Source organism: Harpia harpyja, chromosome 1 (genome assembly GCF_026419915.1).
Source record: "Harpia harpyja isolate bHarHar1 chromosome 1, bHarHar1 primary haplotype, whole genome shotgun sequence".
In the NCBI taxonomy this organism is placed as follows: domain Eukaryota; kingdom Metazoa; phylum Chordata; class Aves; order Accipitriformes; family Accipitridae; genus Harpia; species Harpia harpyja.
The window spans coordinates 2697867-2715084 of NC_068940.1; the positions used below are offsets into that span (position 1 = coordinate 2697867).

At 40.5% G+C, this 17218-nt stretch overlaps 1 protein-coding gene across 1 annotated transcript in view; it reads left to right on the forward strand.

The window, feature by feature from the left end:
* Positions 1-17218, forward strand: part of LOC128146850 (collagen alpha-1(XV) chain-like) — a 163419-nt gene that overhangs the window by 34277 nt on the left and 111924 nt on the right. The window contains exon 3 of the mRNA XM_052798747.1: positions 15685-16232. Within this exon, the coding sequence (XP_052654707.1) occupies positions 15685-16232 (548 nt within the window). The remainder of the gene's footprint in view (positions 1-15684; positions 16233-17218) is intronic.

The following is a 17218-nucleotide window of genomic DNA, read 5'->3' on the forward strand; positions in this document are numbered from 1 at the left end:
AGTGCATTCACTGGGGAAATGAAAAAACATGAGCATAATAAAAGCATATGTGATTTACACTAAGATATAAAAGTAGTGTAATGTAGCTCTTGGGAAATGAAATTCTTGGGAAAAGGAAGATGGAAGAAGTAGGATTACATTGGCTGGATTTTTTTCCTATATTTTTATTGGTGCATTCATGCTATAAAATCATTTAGCTGTAAGAAATATTAATGTCCAAGAAGACATATTTTTAGATTTACTGTTCCCATATCATCTACCTCACAATCACTTTTCAAATTCTCTGACACCCGGCCCTTTATAATATCAAATCTATTAGCTACTAAATCCAACAGTGTAGAAAACATATGAGAACATACTTAGAAGGATAAAAAGCAATAATACATGTCAGGTACATAAACTGAAGAACATTTATGAAACGGATACTCCCGGAAGACAACAAAAGTCCTCCTAAGGGCTTGAAAGCAAAATTTTAGCAACAAAGTATCAATTTCTGTTGCTTAACATAAAAGCAGAGGTAGCTTAGTCATCTGAGAGAGGAATACAGTCCACTAGGTCTCAAAGCGCTGTGTAACAGTCAAGGATACATAAAAAAATCCTTTAGTTTTTATTATCTTAATAGGCCCATAGCCCTTAATTAAAAAAAAAATTAAAAACAGTTATTGTAATATTTTTATTTTTCTGTTCTGATCTAACTTGACCTGCAATTAAGTGATTTTCCACTCTCAAATTAGTGGAAGGTCTCATAAAGCTTTGCCTAAAGCTCTGATGGTATCCTATAGATGTATCGGTCTCCATCACGCAGAGACCGTGCCAGACTGGAGAAGCTACACAAATATATCAGCTATTTGTTTCTCTCATGTCCCACTCAAAGACTCCCTGCTGGCAGCCTTTCCAGCAACATTTGGGATAATGCTTGCCCTTGGCTGTTCTTGGGTAGGCTTGAGGCTCTGTTTGCAAGGTCAAACTGTGCACAGCATACAAATTTGGCCCCAAGGCAAGCCTCACTAGACATACGGACTGGCTCTTAAGGCTGTGATGGGACAGATGTCGTGAAAGTGGTATGAGCAGGGAGCACGACATCTGTCTTCTTACAGCAGCACTGACTATGCAAGTGATGGTCTGGAGCAGGATTTTCGGACAGGAGAGAGAATCCTGGGTCATTCGCAGTGTCAGAGGAAAAACGGGAAGTTGTGCTAAATTACTCACGGGAAATATAGGGAGATGGTTTCAAATCGTTTGATTGAGCTAAGAGATATGGTGTGAGGAAGGAAGGAGCATTTCTGGGTGAAGGTTTCCGATTTTCATAAAGCAAATTGTAACGCACAATTCCCATCTGCTCATATCCTTCTTACACCCCTGGCCCAAGGACGGAACCTTGTAGTGGAGCTGGGGGCTACCAAAGACAGCAGGAGCAACTGCAGAAGCCGCTGATTATGTGTTCTCTATCCTGGCTTCCCATTAAATCTCTTTATATGGGATGAGAATTTATATCCAGGTCAGTGTGCCAGACTATGTCAGTGTCTTTAAATAGGTGTCCGTTTTTCCACATTTGGGCAGAGACTCTCTGCTGGCGCGTACAACTGATAAATCTAGGAAAGTGTCAGACGGCTCTCCCAGTGCTTTAAAAGAGAACTGTCTCCATCATCTTAGAAATACATATTTTGGCAATGAGGGTGTCGGTCATGGCCTTGCAAGAATTTTCTCCCTTAAAATGCAAGATAAAAAAAGAGAGAAAACAAGAACAGCAGTGTAATTTCTTTTCCCCCATGAAAAGACACAGCAGACTTAGTTTAATGTATTTTGTCTGATTTCCAAGGTCATTGTGAAAGAAGGAGGGCAGAGTGATAATTCACATCTGTTTTGTTATGAACTTAAAGGAAATTAAAACATATGCTAGCTTAGATGTTGTAAAAGAGCGCACGCAGCAGCCACTGACACGGGTGATCCATAAGCAATGTTCTCCTTTCCTAAACCAAAGCTCCAACCTGATTTATGAAGCGCTGTGTTGCTGCCTAGTGGTGAAAGGCAAAAGCTCCTGCTCTCCTGCAATCCTTAAAGGCTACTTGTCCCTCCAGCTGGCAATGAGATTGCCCGTATCATAGTTTACATATTTACACGACGCACAAATTTCACTCCATAAAGCCAGCGTCCAGCCTCGCCACAGGGGCATGCTGTTGGAGAGCTGCAATATTCAATACAGGCTCTGTAATTCTTATAGAGGTGAACTTTGTCCAGTTATCTTTAGGGAGGTGGATGCCCTAAAGCCTGCTCTGTCCCTCTCATACACACACCTGCCCTACCTGAACAAGGCTGGATGCAATAGCAGCTTTGCGTCATTCTGAGTGCAAGAACTGCACAAAACCCATTTCAGTGCCGACCTTGTCACAGGGAAGTAGTTGGGGTAGGGTTCTGTATTTCTAAAGAAATAGTAAGGTTGCTCAAACTTATATTTTTGTATAAGGTTTTGTTCTACCATCTTGTGCTGAATCCCTTTTCAGATGAGCACCTCAGATGAGCTCCTGCTTATCCCAAGCCCTGTCCCTTCTCAGCCTCCAACCACCCTTCAGCAGTTCAAGTTCTGCTCCATTGGTCTAATTCCCCCCCCCCAGGACTCTGTTCCCTTCCATCCAGCCTATTTCCATATTCTTCCTGCCACAGATACCAGCATCACACCTTTGTGCATCTCTTCCAGCTAATCCTCCTTCTCTCCTTCCCTCCTGCTGTTGCTGCTGTTTGTCCAAGTACCTTAGCCAGGATTATGGAATTCTCAAGATAGAGCCCTGAGAATGTCCTTTGACTCATGAAGCCTGGTCGTGCAGCCTTTGTCTTGGAAATATCCCTGAAAATATCCCCTCCCACAACCAGGTGGTTCAGAGGAAGAAGGCACTACTCATCTATCTCATGTTCATGGAGAACTTGGCATAATTTTCTACAGATAACCTGATCAGGTCAGATCTAGTAATTTGATTCAACATCCAGCAAAGAAGGATCCTTATTGTGATCTGTTGAGTGTCAGCATTGGGCAAAAAGAAATGTGAATTGCATTACACTGCAACGAGAGAAGTTAGTTTTATGTTATGCTGCTGTGACTGTAAATGCTGCTTAGTACCAGAGGAACCAAGGGTCAGACATTTGGAGTTTTTTACTATGCTTGCTTTCAGAAGAAGATCTGGGTAGCCGTTTCACAAAGCTGTGCCCTACTTTAGGGTTCTGCTTCAATATTCTGCTGGCTCCTGATCCACACATTTTTAAAGAGAATAAATATTACTAAAAATAGTGCAGGACCAAAGCTCACATCCATTGAAAGTGATGAGGACATTCCTACTGACGTCAGAATCAGCAACAGGTCCCTGAGGAAAATCTGACTTTTTTAAAAGGGCAATGTTTAAAGAAAGCACTGTAAATTTAAGCTTCAAGAAAACTCATTGATCAGTTCTGATTCCTTCTTGATCTTAAAGATCAATAAAATGTTTTGCTGTGCTGCCAGAACCCATCTGAGGTACTACTAGGGAGATGGATGCAGTTATGTGCTACCCATGTTTTACGAAGTAACTTCCACTGAGAAAGGTTTCTTTCCCTGTGATAAATGATATATCCTAGCAGAAAAGGATTAAATGCGCTTTTTGAAATTTAAAAGCAAAATCTTATTTAGCAGATATATTAACAACTGTGAGAAAATACACAAAACCTTATCCTGGGAATATATTTTTCCCACTGAAATCTTAATAAATGTAAATAATGACCTGACACTGTGCCTATATTGTGTACCAGCTGGTGAAAACATTTAAGACTCAGCATTAAAGACTCAGCATTAAACTGAATTGTGGAACAAGAGAAAGAAGTTTGTGGAGCAGCCTTCTGCACATTCCTGTGCCTTCATCTGTCATGTAAGGACAGCTGTTTCCATGGATGTAAACAATTACCTAACAGAAAAACTCTCAGCAGATGGCACATGTGAATGTATCTCACGGTTTCTGTTCTGTCAAGGGCTGAGTGAGGTTGCTGTGCGCTGCAGATGACGTCTCGTTTGCTGCTGTTTTCCGAGATCAGAACTGTGCGTGCACAAAGGAGCCAAGTGATCTTGCTGCACAGTATCTGCCTCAACCATGCATAGGAGTGGAAAGGTGGTAGGTGATTTTATCATAAACAAGTAGATATTAAATATCTCTGCACAGAGCTCAATTATTATGCAGGGTACAGGCTGTCAACACCAGCCTGTGCTTCACAGCAATTCATTAGAAACCAAAGGAAGAAAATGAGTGCTTGCTAATTGAAAGTGAGATTGGTCTAAGCAGAAGTCTTCCATGTCTCTATAGTCGTGCCCTGATGCTACAGTGCAACAAGCGTTCTTGTGTGCTGACGAGCAGCTTTACTTTGTCTGGGCTGAAGTTCTGCGGTACATCTGCTGTCTGATCCGGCTGTTCGGCTGAGTGGTACACCAGTACTATTCTTGTTACAAGAAACTACTACTAGTTACACACAGAGACGACCCATGATGCAGGGCTGCCAACCGTCCAGCACCAAATGTCATCTAAATGCAATCAGGTGATGGAGAAAAGGAAGTTTTGTTTCTTGTCCGATCTATGCCTCAAGGGCTGGAGAAAGGCAGATGGATTCAGCCAGAGAGTTCATGCACTCCACCAGCTCAAAGCATGAAGTCAGTTAAGAAGATAAAAATTAGAGAGGAGGTAATTAAAATGGTAACTCTTGATGTAACAGCCAAGCTGAAAAGGTTTGTGGATGCCTGTTGCCAAAGCCACTGATCAACCTTCCTGAAGTATTGAGAGTGGGTAAAGAATCAATAGTCCCAAATACTGGAAGTTGGCACGAGTTAAGAAAGACCTATCAGATTTCTGAAAGACTCCGTTTTCAGACTTCCGCGGTTCTTAATATTCCAAAATAGAATAAGGAAATGACTGTATTCTCCATCAGTGTAACCTGACAGGATACACAGAAGTAATCAACCATTTATCCTGAGTATTTCTACTACTACACCATTATGATAGCCAAGAAGTCTATGTTTCATCAAAGAAATGCCATTTAGAAGGAACTTGTGGAGGTCATCTGATCCAGTCCCTTCTTCAAAGCAGAGCTATCACCAGCACTAGGACTATGGATTTGCCTAGCCAAGTCCTGAAAACCTCCAGGGAAAAGATTCCACATGCTCTTTGAGCAAGCTGTGTCAGCACTGCTCCACCCTCTGACAAACAGGCTCATCTCGAAGTCCAAACTGAACTTGCACACTGCAGCTTCTGGCTCTTGATCCTTACTACGGCATCTGGCACTACCAGGAAGAGTTTGCTTCATCAGCTTCGTAATAGGCTTCAGGTAGTTAAAGGCAGGTATCTGATCAGTCAAAGTATGTGTTCAGGGTAGAATTGGCCAACTAGAATATATTTTATGTTAGCCACATGTCGTGGTTTAAACGCAGCCAGCAACTAAGCACCATGCAGCCGCTCACTCACTCCCCCCCTGCCCCAGTGGGATGGGGAGAGAATCTGGAGGGGGGGGAAGTAAAACTCATGAGTTGAGGTAAGAACAGTTTAATAGAACAGAAAGGAAGAAAATAATCATAATGATAATAATCATTATAAAATGACAATAATAATAATAATAAAAGAATTGGAATATACAAAACAAGTGATGCACAATGCAATTGCTCACCACCTGCTGACTGATGCCCAGTTAGTTCCTGAGCAGCGATCTGCCCTCCCCACCACCACCAAATCCCACCAGTTTATATACTGGGCATGATGTCACATGGTATGGAATGCCCCTTTGGCCAGTTTGGGTCAGCTGTCCTGGCTGTGTCCCCTCCCAGCTTCTTGTGCCCCTCCAGCCTTCTTGCTGGCTGGGCAGGAGAAGCCAAAATATCCTTGACTTGGTCTAAACACGACCCAGCAACAACTGAAAACATCAGTGTGTTATCAACATTCTTCTCATACTGAACCCAAAACACAACACTATACCAGGTACTAGGAAGGAAATTAACTCTATCCCAGCCGAAACCAGGACAGCAGGAATGAAAAGCGCACAGAAGAAGTTTTTGGCATGGTAGTTTGCATCTGTCTGAGGAACTTGTTAAGTGAGTATAGGTGTCATATGACTATATCTACTGAAAGGAACCATGGAGGACCCCTGTCCCGCCACTTTCAGAAACACATCTGTATCTCTGTTAAAGCAGATGCTGACAAATAGCAATCCTGACAGATATAAATAGAAAAAACCCTACTTTGTATTTAGAGAAATTGTTTGTGCAGTCAGGTATAGATCTGCTACATGCTTGTGACAATTCTTTCTTTAGCATTGTCACTGTCACTCTTTGGTTGCTCGAATACTGGTGCGAATATTATAAAAGCAGGTTGCTTCAAAATTCTCCTTTCAGAAGGCAGTGAAACTATTACTATGGCATTATAAATATGCTTAGACTCATAGAATGAAAGAATCATTGAGGTTGAAAGTGACGTCTGGAGATCATCTAGTCAAAGCAGGCTCAACTGGAGCCAACTACTCAAGGGTCCAGGGCTGTAATGCGACTGTTTGCCTTGTTCCATCTTCTCAGGATCCTGAGATGATCATATCATGAACACCATCTTACGATCACTACAGCAAAGGCTGCCCTCAACTTTCACATCGCCCACTTCTTCCTTGATTGTAAGTGTAAGGCCCAGCAACCCCTCACTGGCTCCATCATCACCGCTATCAGGAGGCTATCATTAACGCACTCCAGAAGTCTCCTGGACTGCCTGTGCCCTGCTGTGTTGCCCTTGCAGGCTTCTAAATGCAGAGTAAATATTTTGCAAAGTTGGGGCGGGGGTGTGTGTGTATGTTTGGCTGAAGGTCTTTTTACAGAGAAGTATTCCTGCAAGTTTGGAAATCTTCTTTTTCCATGAAGGGCATCTTTACTAATTTGCCTTTGCTTTTTGCACTAGGGCACATGGAAATCAGAGTCCTGTTTCTCCTTCTGACCTTGCAACCCCCTGACACTTTTCTCTGTACTTTCTATGCTCCTTCCATGCCTGGTTCACACTCTTCTTATGAGGCCTTTTGAGCCATTTATTTACCCGTGAAAGGTATCCCTTCACAGATGATTCCCTTTTCTTGTGCTAAGCCTTTGGGGAAGTACCAAAGGTCCATAAGTTCTTTCTTTTTCTTTACGGTCACATGTATGCCTACTCATCTGTGCACACAGTTGCTCATTATTATAAATTAAGTGGGTCACTGTGATTGTTTGACCTTAAATATAGTCTGGGCCGTAAGGCTGCCCTGGATCATAACAGACAATGGATGGTTTTCAGTCTATTGACCTTCTGGTTAACAGCTCAGTTAGCTTTCCTGTAGTTGAATTGCTAAATATTTCCCACTTTTACCTCTCATCTGTTTCTGAGGAAAGAAGGACAATAACTAACGTCTATTCTATATTTGATATTCTATACTGCTGTGACTCAAAGAAACAGATGTGTTTTAAACACAGATTTTTGTCATTAAAGGAGAACCGTTCATTGAGTAAAAGTACACATTAAAAGGCCTTGGGTTTATATACAAAAAGCCATGTGCCCCTGAATGTATATGGTAGATCTTCTAGGCAAGCAGCTAACAAAACAATAAGTAGTCCAGTATTAGATCAGAAAAACTGAAAAAATGGCTTGTATGGAGGACAAAAATTTTTTTATTAGCTTGAAAGTGTTGTAGTGAAATAAAGTTTCTCAAACAAGATAAGATGGAAAAAAAGGAAGACTATTTTGTGCAGTATAGGCGTATATTTAATTAACTATTTCAGTAGGTGAACTACATACAGTTTTGTACAGTAGAGGGCAGAATGATAATGACGGAAAAGCGGGAGCTGGCAGAAAGTGTTGGAAAATGATTTCCACAAAAGAACGTCAGGCCTGATTTTGCATGTCAGTTAAGTACTGCAGCTCCTACTGACTGCAGCCTTACTTTTGCGTGTGCAACACCACAAAAAACAGCTTCTGAGGTTTCCTTAGACATCTGGAAGAAAATGCTCCAGCCTTGAATACTAATAGATTCTATCCATGTTTTCCAACAGTGTATCAATGGCAGCTAGAAATGTGGTCAAGCCGGGTAAGCAGAGCAATGCTGGTTTTTCTGAGAGCAGCAATGACGCTAGCCTTCTCTATTTCATGTAGCACATCTGGGACTGTGTTAAAATATTTCCCTTATTTTTCCCTTTGCAGTACTTGGTCAACTTTTATTTTGTAGATGTGGAAATCCTTCTCTGCCTTATGTTATTGCTATAAATATTTCTCGTTAACTGCAAAATAAATACACTTTGGCAGCAGGGAAGATGAAATTTTCTTACTGCATCTCACAACCGCATCCAGTATAAAATAATGTTCTATTACAGTTACAGAATTTCTTTGAATGCAGTGTAGAGACAACATAGGCTGCGCACTGTGCCGTTGAGACAGAGATGGTTTATTTACTCTGGTGGAAAGGGAGCTTAAAACCTAGGTTTATGATTATCTGGACTGGAAGAGGACAGAGAAGCGAGGTCAGCTTGGTCAAGTTTACAGACAGAGAAGTGCTTGACATTGGCTGCTCTGAGCCTTGTCTGGTTTTGAAAGCCTTCATAGAATATTGCTTTTATCCCATTGCCTTAAAAGAACATGAAAAGGCAAAAAGCAGTGAACAGCAGTGACAGGAGGCGTTCTTTCACAGGGTGCAAAGCCAACCATGCAAAGCTGTGGACCGAATGGGCTTTTCCAAGCATGGGAAAGGATTATGGACAGCAGCTCTGATAAAGAGTGTCTGAAGAGGAACAGGGGGAAACATTAGGTGAGCTTAAGTTATAAATTCAAAAGAAAGGGAGAGTAATAATTGCATTCAAAAGCCAGCACCCACCCCACTTCCATCCCCCGACCTCTGGAGCCATCCAAGCCCTCGCCTGATTGAGTTAAAAACAGCTGCCATGATTTTAGCTACAGGGTGGTTGGCTTCTTACATTTAGCAAATAGCATCTGCTTGAGCATGTTATTCTGACTCTTTTATGTACCTGTCAAGGTTCATTAACATGGAGCAGAATTTGGCTAAATGTAGCAGCTGATGTACCTCAATAATTGTGTTAAAAGGCATTTCTAGCTAAAAACATGATGGATGAAATAAATGTGACAATCCTTAAAATATCAGCTGAAAAAATATTACTGCTAAAAATTAAGTGGTTAGGGCCGAATATGACAGTCCTTTATGCGCAACTTCAGTCTCTGCATTCATGTAGTTGAGATAGTCCAGCTCAAGCACCCTCTTACAGCATGGAAGAGAACAGCAGCATGTTTATTTTGCAGTAGCGCAGCACGGGTTGGTCTCACCATACAGTGCTAATCATTTTCTTTTGCTCAAAGGACTTGACGTCAATATTTCTTTTCTTTTTTTCAGACTTGGGCCTTTGGAACTGTGTGATTTAAAATGGGACTAAGATGGGTAATTCTGGCTATGTCAGGGATGACAGCTTTGCCTTTGAACTCTGCTTCTGGTATATCTTCTAGTGGTGAAACCAAGGATAAAAGTACACTGACAAACAGTGTCCTTATCGGTAACCCTGTAGCCTTTGACTCTGTTATAGTAGGTTTCCTAAAGCATGTATGCTAGTATACTTTATACCACCTTAGAAGTTAGGTTGCGTGGAAGTGCAGCATATTAGCTAGAAACAAGGGCTGTAGGTATTCCATGTTTTATATGAGCTCTGCTAAACAACAGGAAATACACATGCTCTACTCCAGGTGTCAGAAGATGTCAGGTTTATAATTACTATTTGTAAGAAAGGCCCAGATTGAGTCATATTTCTAAAATAATTTTTAATACAAACCTTTAAGTTCCTGATAGCATTTAAAAAAAAAGGCAGGCAAATTCAGACTTGGTAATGGAGTTGCATACACTTATAACAAGGCATACGTCACTTCACCTGCAACTGTTAAAAATGGGTAAAAAAGTACATGGATCCAGTGGTAAAGACTCTGTTAGTCTGATGCAAAGCCTGCTAGGTTCGCAAGGAGTGTTTCCACTAATTTCAGTGGACTGACATTGCTCTGATGAGGCTTGATCAGCCAATGGTTTTGGATCAGCATTGGGACAACCCTGCTCCACATGGGAAAGCGTGAGGAAGAGGCCGCCGGTATGAAGCCGTGCACGTCCGCAGTCCCGAGAGCAGTCCTCTGGGGTCCAGAAGCTGTCGACCCAGCCAGGCTCTGTGCCCCACCTAAACTGACCAGGCATTTTTTTTCTGCATCTGTGTTCTTTCAATGATTCAGGGATCTTTGCTACTGCTCTCAGTTATATGGTACAGATACAGCCTTACCTTTGGATATGTCCTTCATCTGCATCCATGGACTTGAACTCAGGTCCATTTCCTTTAAGAGTAAGAGACAAATCTGTGCATCTAGGTTATGAGAGAGTGACATGCCTCTGCAAAAGCTGTTAGGTTGGAGTAACTTGCCTTTTGGTGTCACTGGTTACTCTCTGCACTCTTTCTGTAAAGACAACTAATGCATGTGAAAGAAAGCTCCTAACCTAAAAGTTACTGATGGTATAATAAGCGAAGTTATATGAACCTGAGCCTTTCTCTGCCTCTGCCTCCACTCCCATTTATAAGATATAAATACAGGGTTTGTGTTTTAACAATTAAAGCAAATGTAATAGACCTCCAAACAGGCAGGGTTTTTTCTTTCCTCTGTACTTCACCCCTTGTGAGCAGTGGAAAAGTATTTTGGATCCCACAGGTGTGTGATTCCACCCTGCCTAGCTCATGCGGGGTGAAGGCGAGGTATGTTTCTCTTCTCGCTACGCATACCTGGCAGCGATCTGGAGCGAAGTAGCGCCGTTTGGGGTCAGATGAGCACCAAGGCTTAAGTCACAATATCTGCCACTTCACAGCTGCAGTTTCAAAATGCTCCCATGAATGCCATTTCCACACCGGTAACTCCGCTTTTAGGAACTTCTCCAACTGCTGCCCTTCTACTGTCAACACCATGTTTCTTTCTGGTCTCCTTTTCTGTCCAATAACTAAACCCTTCTCGTACCTGTTTCTAAAGAGCTTTGCCTTTTTTGCAGTCCATTTTGAGCTTCATGATCTTCCACTGTTATTGATTGCTGTGCTAAAGACACAATAGGGAAACCAGGTATCTTCCAATGCCAAAATGGTTGTTTGTTGTTTTTATGGTTACACTATTTTCAGTAGTGAAGCAGTGAGGTAATTACATGCAAAAAATATAATTAAAAGAAGAAAAAAACCTCTACTATTGTCATCTGCATTCTTGAAACAATCCATACAGGATGATTTTTACAACACACTGATACTTCTCAACTGGTGCCTTAAGCTACTCAGTGGGAATCTCCAGCTATCTGCAAATTCTATAAAAATTCCAACTACAACATACAGCAACAAATGATAACAAATGCAAAGTGTAGCACACCTCATAACTCTAAAATTATAAAAATACCATCCCAATTCATGGTATTCTACTACTTTTTTGAGATAAAATACAGCTAATACTAAAGCTGCTTCCATACCACACCTTCTAGTGCCCCAGGTCTAGGAAACTTGGACATAAATGGGATGAATTCTGGATGCTCCCCAATATCCAGTGTCTTAGTAGCAATGCATGTTTGAAACAAAATTATACTGGTACAACATAGTGCTCTGCTGGCTTAAAAGTACTTAAAATAGCATTGCTTTTACCTATTGATTTAAGGGAATAAGAGGGCATTTTTATTCTAATGTAGCTGCAGCAGGCGGACATCAATTTATCAGAGATAATTGAATGGGAACAAAACCTGTGGCTGTAAGTCCATATTCTGCTCTTAACTGTAACTGTAGGTCCTGATAAATCCATTAAGAGCTGGGGATGAGCTGTGAGTACAGAATTTGGCTAGAAGCTTCATATTTTGCTTTTCTGTAGTGGATAGGTGCAAGCTTCTACCCCAGTCTCACTGAAGTTCAGATATTTGCTGAGTCTTCTGACTTGTTTTACTCAAATGAAAATCCTGATTCTTCTTTACTGTCTTTTGCTGCCACCTTTTACAACTATGTTTCATTTATCTCAGAGCCTATGTGAACAGAACAAGTGTTTTGTGTTCTATATGTTACTGTTTGGTATATGTGTACAGATCCTATATTCTCCTTCAAGCTTACTACTTTCCTTACCTTTTTACTCTTGAGAAATGACTTAGTTATGCATTTTATTTGTAGTTGAGGTTCCTTTATGTGTATGTATGTGTGAATTTAAAACATGACTCTATATTAGATCCACAATCAAAAAATCATTAGCTTTGCTTGTCCAGAAAAAAAATTTGTCCACTTTTCAAACTATTAGGAAGGGGCAAAATCTATCAAGCAAAGCATTTAAAAAGTGCCTAAGGGAAATAGTTTCTGAATAAGGAGCTAGTTTTTCTGTTTCTAAACATAGCTTCTATACTTTCTAAAAATATGTAAGGGAAATTTTTTCTGTATGGAGCACAGCAGACTTTTTTCCAGTTAATGAGTTCCCTTAGCAAGGAAGTGCCAAAGCTAAAGTACAGAGAAGATGATAGATTAGAATTCATTTCAACTGGACCATAACATCTTTGGCGCACGGAGTACATTTTACCATTTCTTTGCAAAGCCACTAGGACAATGGAAACCACTCTGCAACACATAGCCCAGGATGGTACTGCATATGAATAATGAATAACAGAAGTATATTTCAGCTGAAGAAGCTCTCTCTAGCTCTTAATCAGAACTGGCTTCCCAGGTTTCAGAGCAAAGTGCAAGAGTCTTTTATTTTGCCTGATTTTAATCAGGTATTTTAAGCAAAGTTTTAAGCAGTTCACTTTGTTTGCAGTATTCAGATGGACTGTCATACCTTTTCCATTTCTATTCCATTTGGATTTTTTCAGCCTATATAGCTATTACAGTTACAGTAACTGAGTAATTTTAAAAATTGAAAGATACTTCATCAACCCACACTGCACAAATATATACATTATGACAGACTTGGGAACACTTACAAATCATGGAACAAAGATTAAAAGTCATGTTATAACCAATAACTTTGAAATTATTCTCTACAGTCCTTTTTAATTGTTTTGTACAGTTTTGTTTCAAATCACCAGCCTGGGGGAAGGTCACTCTCTCCCTTGAGGGGTTAGTCTATAGCCAGATGGCATTGTCCATACAATTTTCCTCAAATTAAGAACATTTTCTCCTTTTCTCAGTTTAATTTCATCCCATTATCTTCCCTGTAACAGAGAACTCTCTATATAAGCAGCTAATGGGCACCCATCCTGTTATATTCTTGAAACCCCCAACCTCACGATGTGGGAGTGGCACATTAGTATCTTGATGAGAAAAAGCTATGGTGAGAGCTGTGAGGTTAATTATCCAATTTCTGCTTCTTGATGACCAATTATAATGCCTGAACTGGCCAGTTAATACAAATACTTGCAGCTTGGAACCGTCCTTTAGCACATACTGGGGTAGGGGAGGGATGTAGGAGTGCTACAGGTATTGGAGGCAGAAATAGGTCCTACGTATGTGAGGAAGAGCTTGAGGTATTCCAGGTTGGCAGGATGTACTGAGCTGAAATAAAAATAATGATGCAGAGCACAAATCCTAGGAAACCAGGTGTTACAAGTTCTGAAGCAAAAGTTGTTTGTAATTACATGTGTACATCCCATGGTTTTATATGCAACCAGGAAACTTCCAGCTCATTCCATGACTGGAGTGTACAGGCTGCTGGTAAAAGGCAGGTCATCTCAGGGTGAAATGCATCAGGATCTGGGGATGACTTGGTCCTTGACGGGTAGGCTGAGCTGGGAGCCAGCTCTATGTGTCTCACCACTGTTTACCTTTAGGCAGACAGGGAGCTTGTTTTCAGCTTCTGCAAGTACTTGTTCAAAAAACAGATCTGGGGACTGACTCATATATGTTGTCCCTAATGTATTTATAAGAAGATAGGCTGGGTTTAGCTCCTGTCCCCTGTAAATGTCTGCAGCATTAGACTACCACAGGTGGCATCAGTTCTCCCCATGTTGTGTTGAAAATTGACCGTTGAGCAAGCTAACCTTGCTTAATGCTGTCTGGGGACATCGTCGTAAGGAACTTTCCTGATGCAGAGGTGTCATCACAAGGAAGGGCCTTGGGAATACTAGCAGTGGGAGCCCTCGCAAATGACAGGCTGTGTAGGTACAAAGAAGTACCTCGCCACCACAGATACTCTTCCAGACGCGTTATTTACACCTGCTGTGGTAGAAGGGGGAAAAGTGGAGCATGAGACGAATTCAATCTGTTCTTAGTGAGGTTTCAAGACTTTGCCTCATCTCTACGGTTCTACCACAAGACCTCTGTTTTCCACGGTACTTTTTTATCTGATGGAGCTAATCTGAGAACCATGGTAGACTGGTGTGTGAGATAGATAAAGAAAGGAACTAGATAAAGAAAGGTTCCAAATACATGTTTTCTTTCACCCAGGATCTGAAGATTTTCAGCAAAGAAGAATGTAGAGAGAGGCTAGGATGCATTTGATCAAGAACATCATTTAAAAATCTGAGTTTCTTGGGTCATGGAGATCTTTTTTCATGTCTGCTGAGAAAGCCAGCAGTTACTTAGTCATGAACTGGAGTTTATGAGTGATTATAGTTTTACATGATGTAGCTACATTAAGACATACCTTAGCACTTTGTTTGCTTCTGCATAACATAAATATTCTCAAAAGGGTGAAAATGTACACCGGTAAGAATTGAGACTTTTAAATGAAACGAGAAACTTAAAAATGTGAGGTTAGAGGAGATTGCAAAGGGAGGAAAGGCTTCAGATTTGAGGGGAGCTCTGTATAAATTCAAATCTGAATCACGCATTATGATTAAAAAAGGTATCTTTTTTTGCTTGTTTTTACTTCTTAGGAGAAAATTGGTAGGAGTTCTGTTTCTGCTATGCTGTTAGAGTATGCCTTCCCAAGGCTCTAGTTAAAATTGGGTGTAGATACTTAGCTGTTGTCATTGCTCCTTCATTGCCAGGAAGGAGTTGTCTCTCTGGGATACTTAATTCCGTGTGTTTGCCAAAGCAAAAATACTCCCATTTCAAAACTGAATTTTGATTGCTGAATAGTATTTGTTATGTACACAGTGCAACTGAGGAGATAAATCTGAGAATAAGGGCATAAATAAAATCTAACATCTGTTGTAGAAGCAGGTAACTGCAAAGGCTAAAGCAAATCCACTATAATTTTTATCCTGTATTTGTGAAACTGTGTCATGCCATTTGTAAAGAACTCTTGCTGTCGTCTTAGTTTGTGAGGATAAAGGATCTCAGTTTATTTGAGAAAACAAAAGGTTGCTCAGTCTTCACTGAATCCACTCTGCAAGCACATTCAGCACTTTTCTTTGTAGTTTATGGACAGCTGAAGTGAAATATATGTTGCAGGAACTACTTGTTACCACTCAATTTCACCAAATGTTTATATGCGCCTTTAGTATATGAGTAACCTTAGTTAAAGGATAAAGAAGGACACGTGTACTTAGCTAGATGTGTTTAAGCACTAACTGAACTGGGGCCTAAAGTATTAGAAGTATGTTGCTGGTATTATAACACTGCATTACGGTTTTTAAGGCCTTTCTTAAATCATTTAAATTAAATGGTTTAAATAAATTCAAGAATGAATAACATGGGTTTTTTCACACTCTTTACAGAACGAGGTTCAAAAGGACATCTTGACCTCACGGAGTTAATAGGAGTTCCTCTTCCACCTTCTGTCTACTTTGTCACCGGCTATGGAGGGTTTCCAGCCTACAGCTTTGGTCCAGATGCTAACATCGGTCGATTGACAAGTGCTGTTATACCACTGCCTTTCTATAGAGATTTTGCCATCGTAGTTACGGTGAAACCAAACAGTGATCGTGGAGGAGTGCTATTTGCAATAACAGATGCCTTCCAGAAAACTATTTACCTGGGAATGAGACTTTCACCGGTTGATGATGGCACCCAGAGAATAATTATGTACTACACAGAGCCTGGTTCCCATATCTCCCGAGAGGCTGCTTCATTTAAAGTGCCAGTGATGACTAACAGGTGGAATAGGTTTACAGTGACTGTTCAGGGAAATGATATTGCTTTGTTCATGGACTGTGAAGAATATCAGAGAATTCAGTTTCAAAGGTCAGCTCGAGCCTTGGTATTTGAATCCGGCTCTGGGATATTTGTTGGTAATGCAGGAGCCACAGGATTGGAAAAGTTCACAGTAAGTACTGTCTGATAAATTCACATACCTCAGTGTTTTATGCATGTACTCTTTACCCAAGAAAGTCTGCTTACGATGGTTATATCCCAAATGAAGGTACAAATTATATAGCTTGTATTTTCCATAAGTGGCTAGGGTTCAGGCAATGCAGATTTATAAATTCTGGCTTAAAATGCAAATGTTCCTAAAACCTCGGAAGTTTATTAATGGTCCACACATTAAGCTCAATGCTCAGTTTGAATACTAGGAATTTCAAAAGAAATATATCCCATAACTTTATTTGGCCTTTTTATGAAGGGCAGATTTCAGAGTAACCATTTGTTTAACTTCTGAGAATAACACCTTACTAGAAAGTCAGTATTTTAAACTCTTATTAGCTAGGTATGTTTACTTCACATTCAACATAAGGAAGAGAATGATCTCATCAAAGATAAAGACAGTTGGAAGATAAAGCTGTATTTCTACAATTTATATATTACTTGAAGCTTATCAGGTGCTTTAGAAAAATAGAATTGACTAAAACCACTACTACAAGACTCCCAAGTCTTCTTAGCTTGACGGCAAGCATCCTTCCTGCTGCATCCCGACTGGATTTCTCAGCCATTGAGCTTCCAAATGGAAATGTGAAAGCTGTCAATATGTGTGAGGTTGACTCGTTGTCAAACTGAAAGGGAGATGTCACACTTTTTCTGTCTCGTTTTTGTACTTCCCTTGTATTTCAAAACTTGTACAGTATTTTGTGCGATTAATATCTCTTCCCCTAAATTAGTAAAGCAGCAGCACAAAACTGAGTGGAACCTTTGCTTTAGAGAAATAAGATGTTCTTTCCAAAGTTCAGATGTACTGGCAGGTCATGAGCTCCATCTGGTAAGCAACAAGGATAATGTACTTTTATCATTTATCTGACTAGTCTAAGCACCTAGAATTACAAGAATATATTGATTAGCAGCAAATAAGTGGTGGAAAGGGATATATAGGAAAACTAC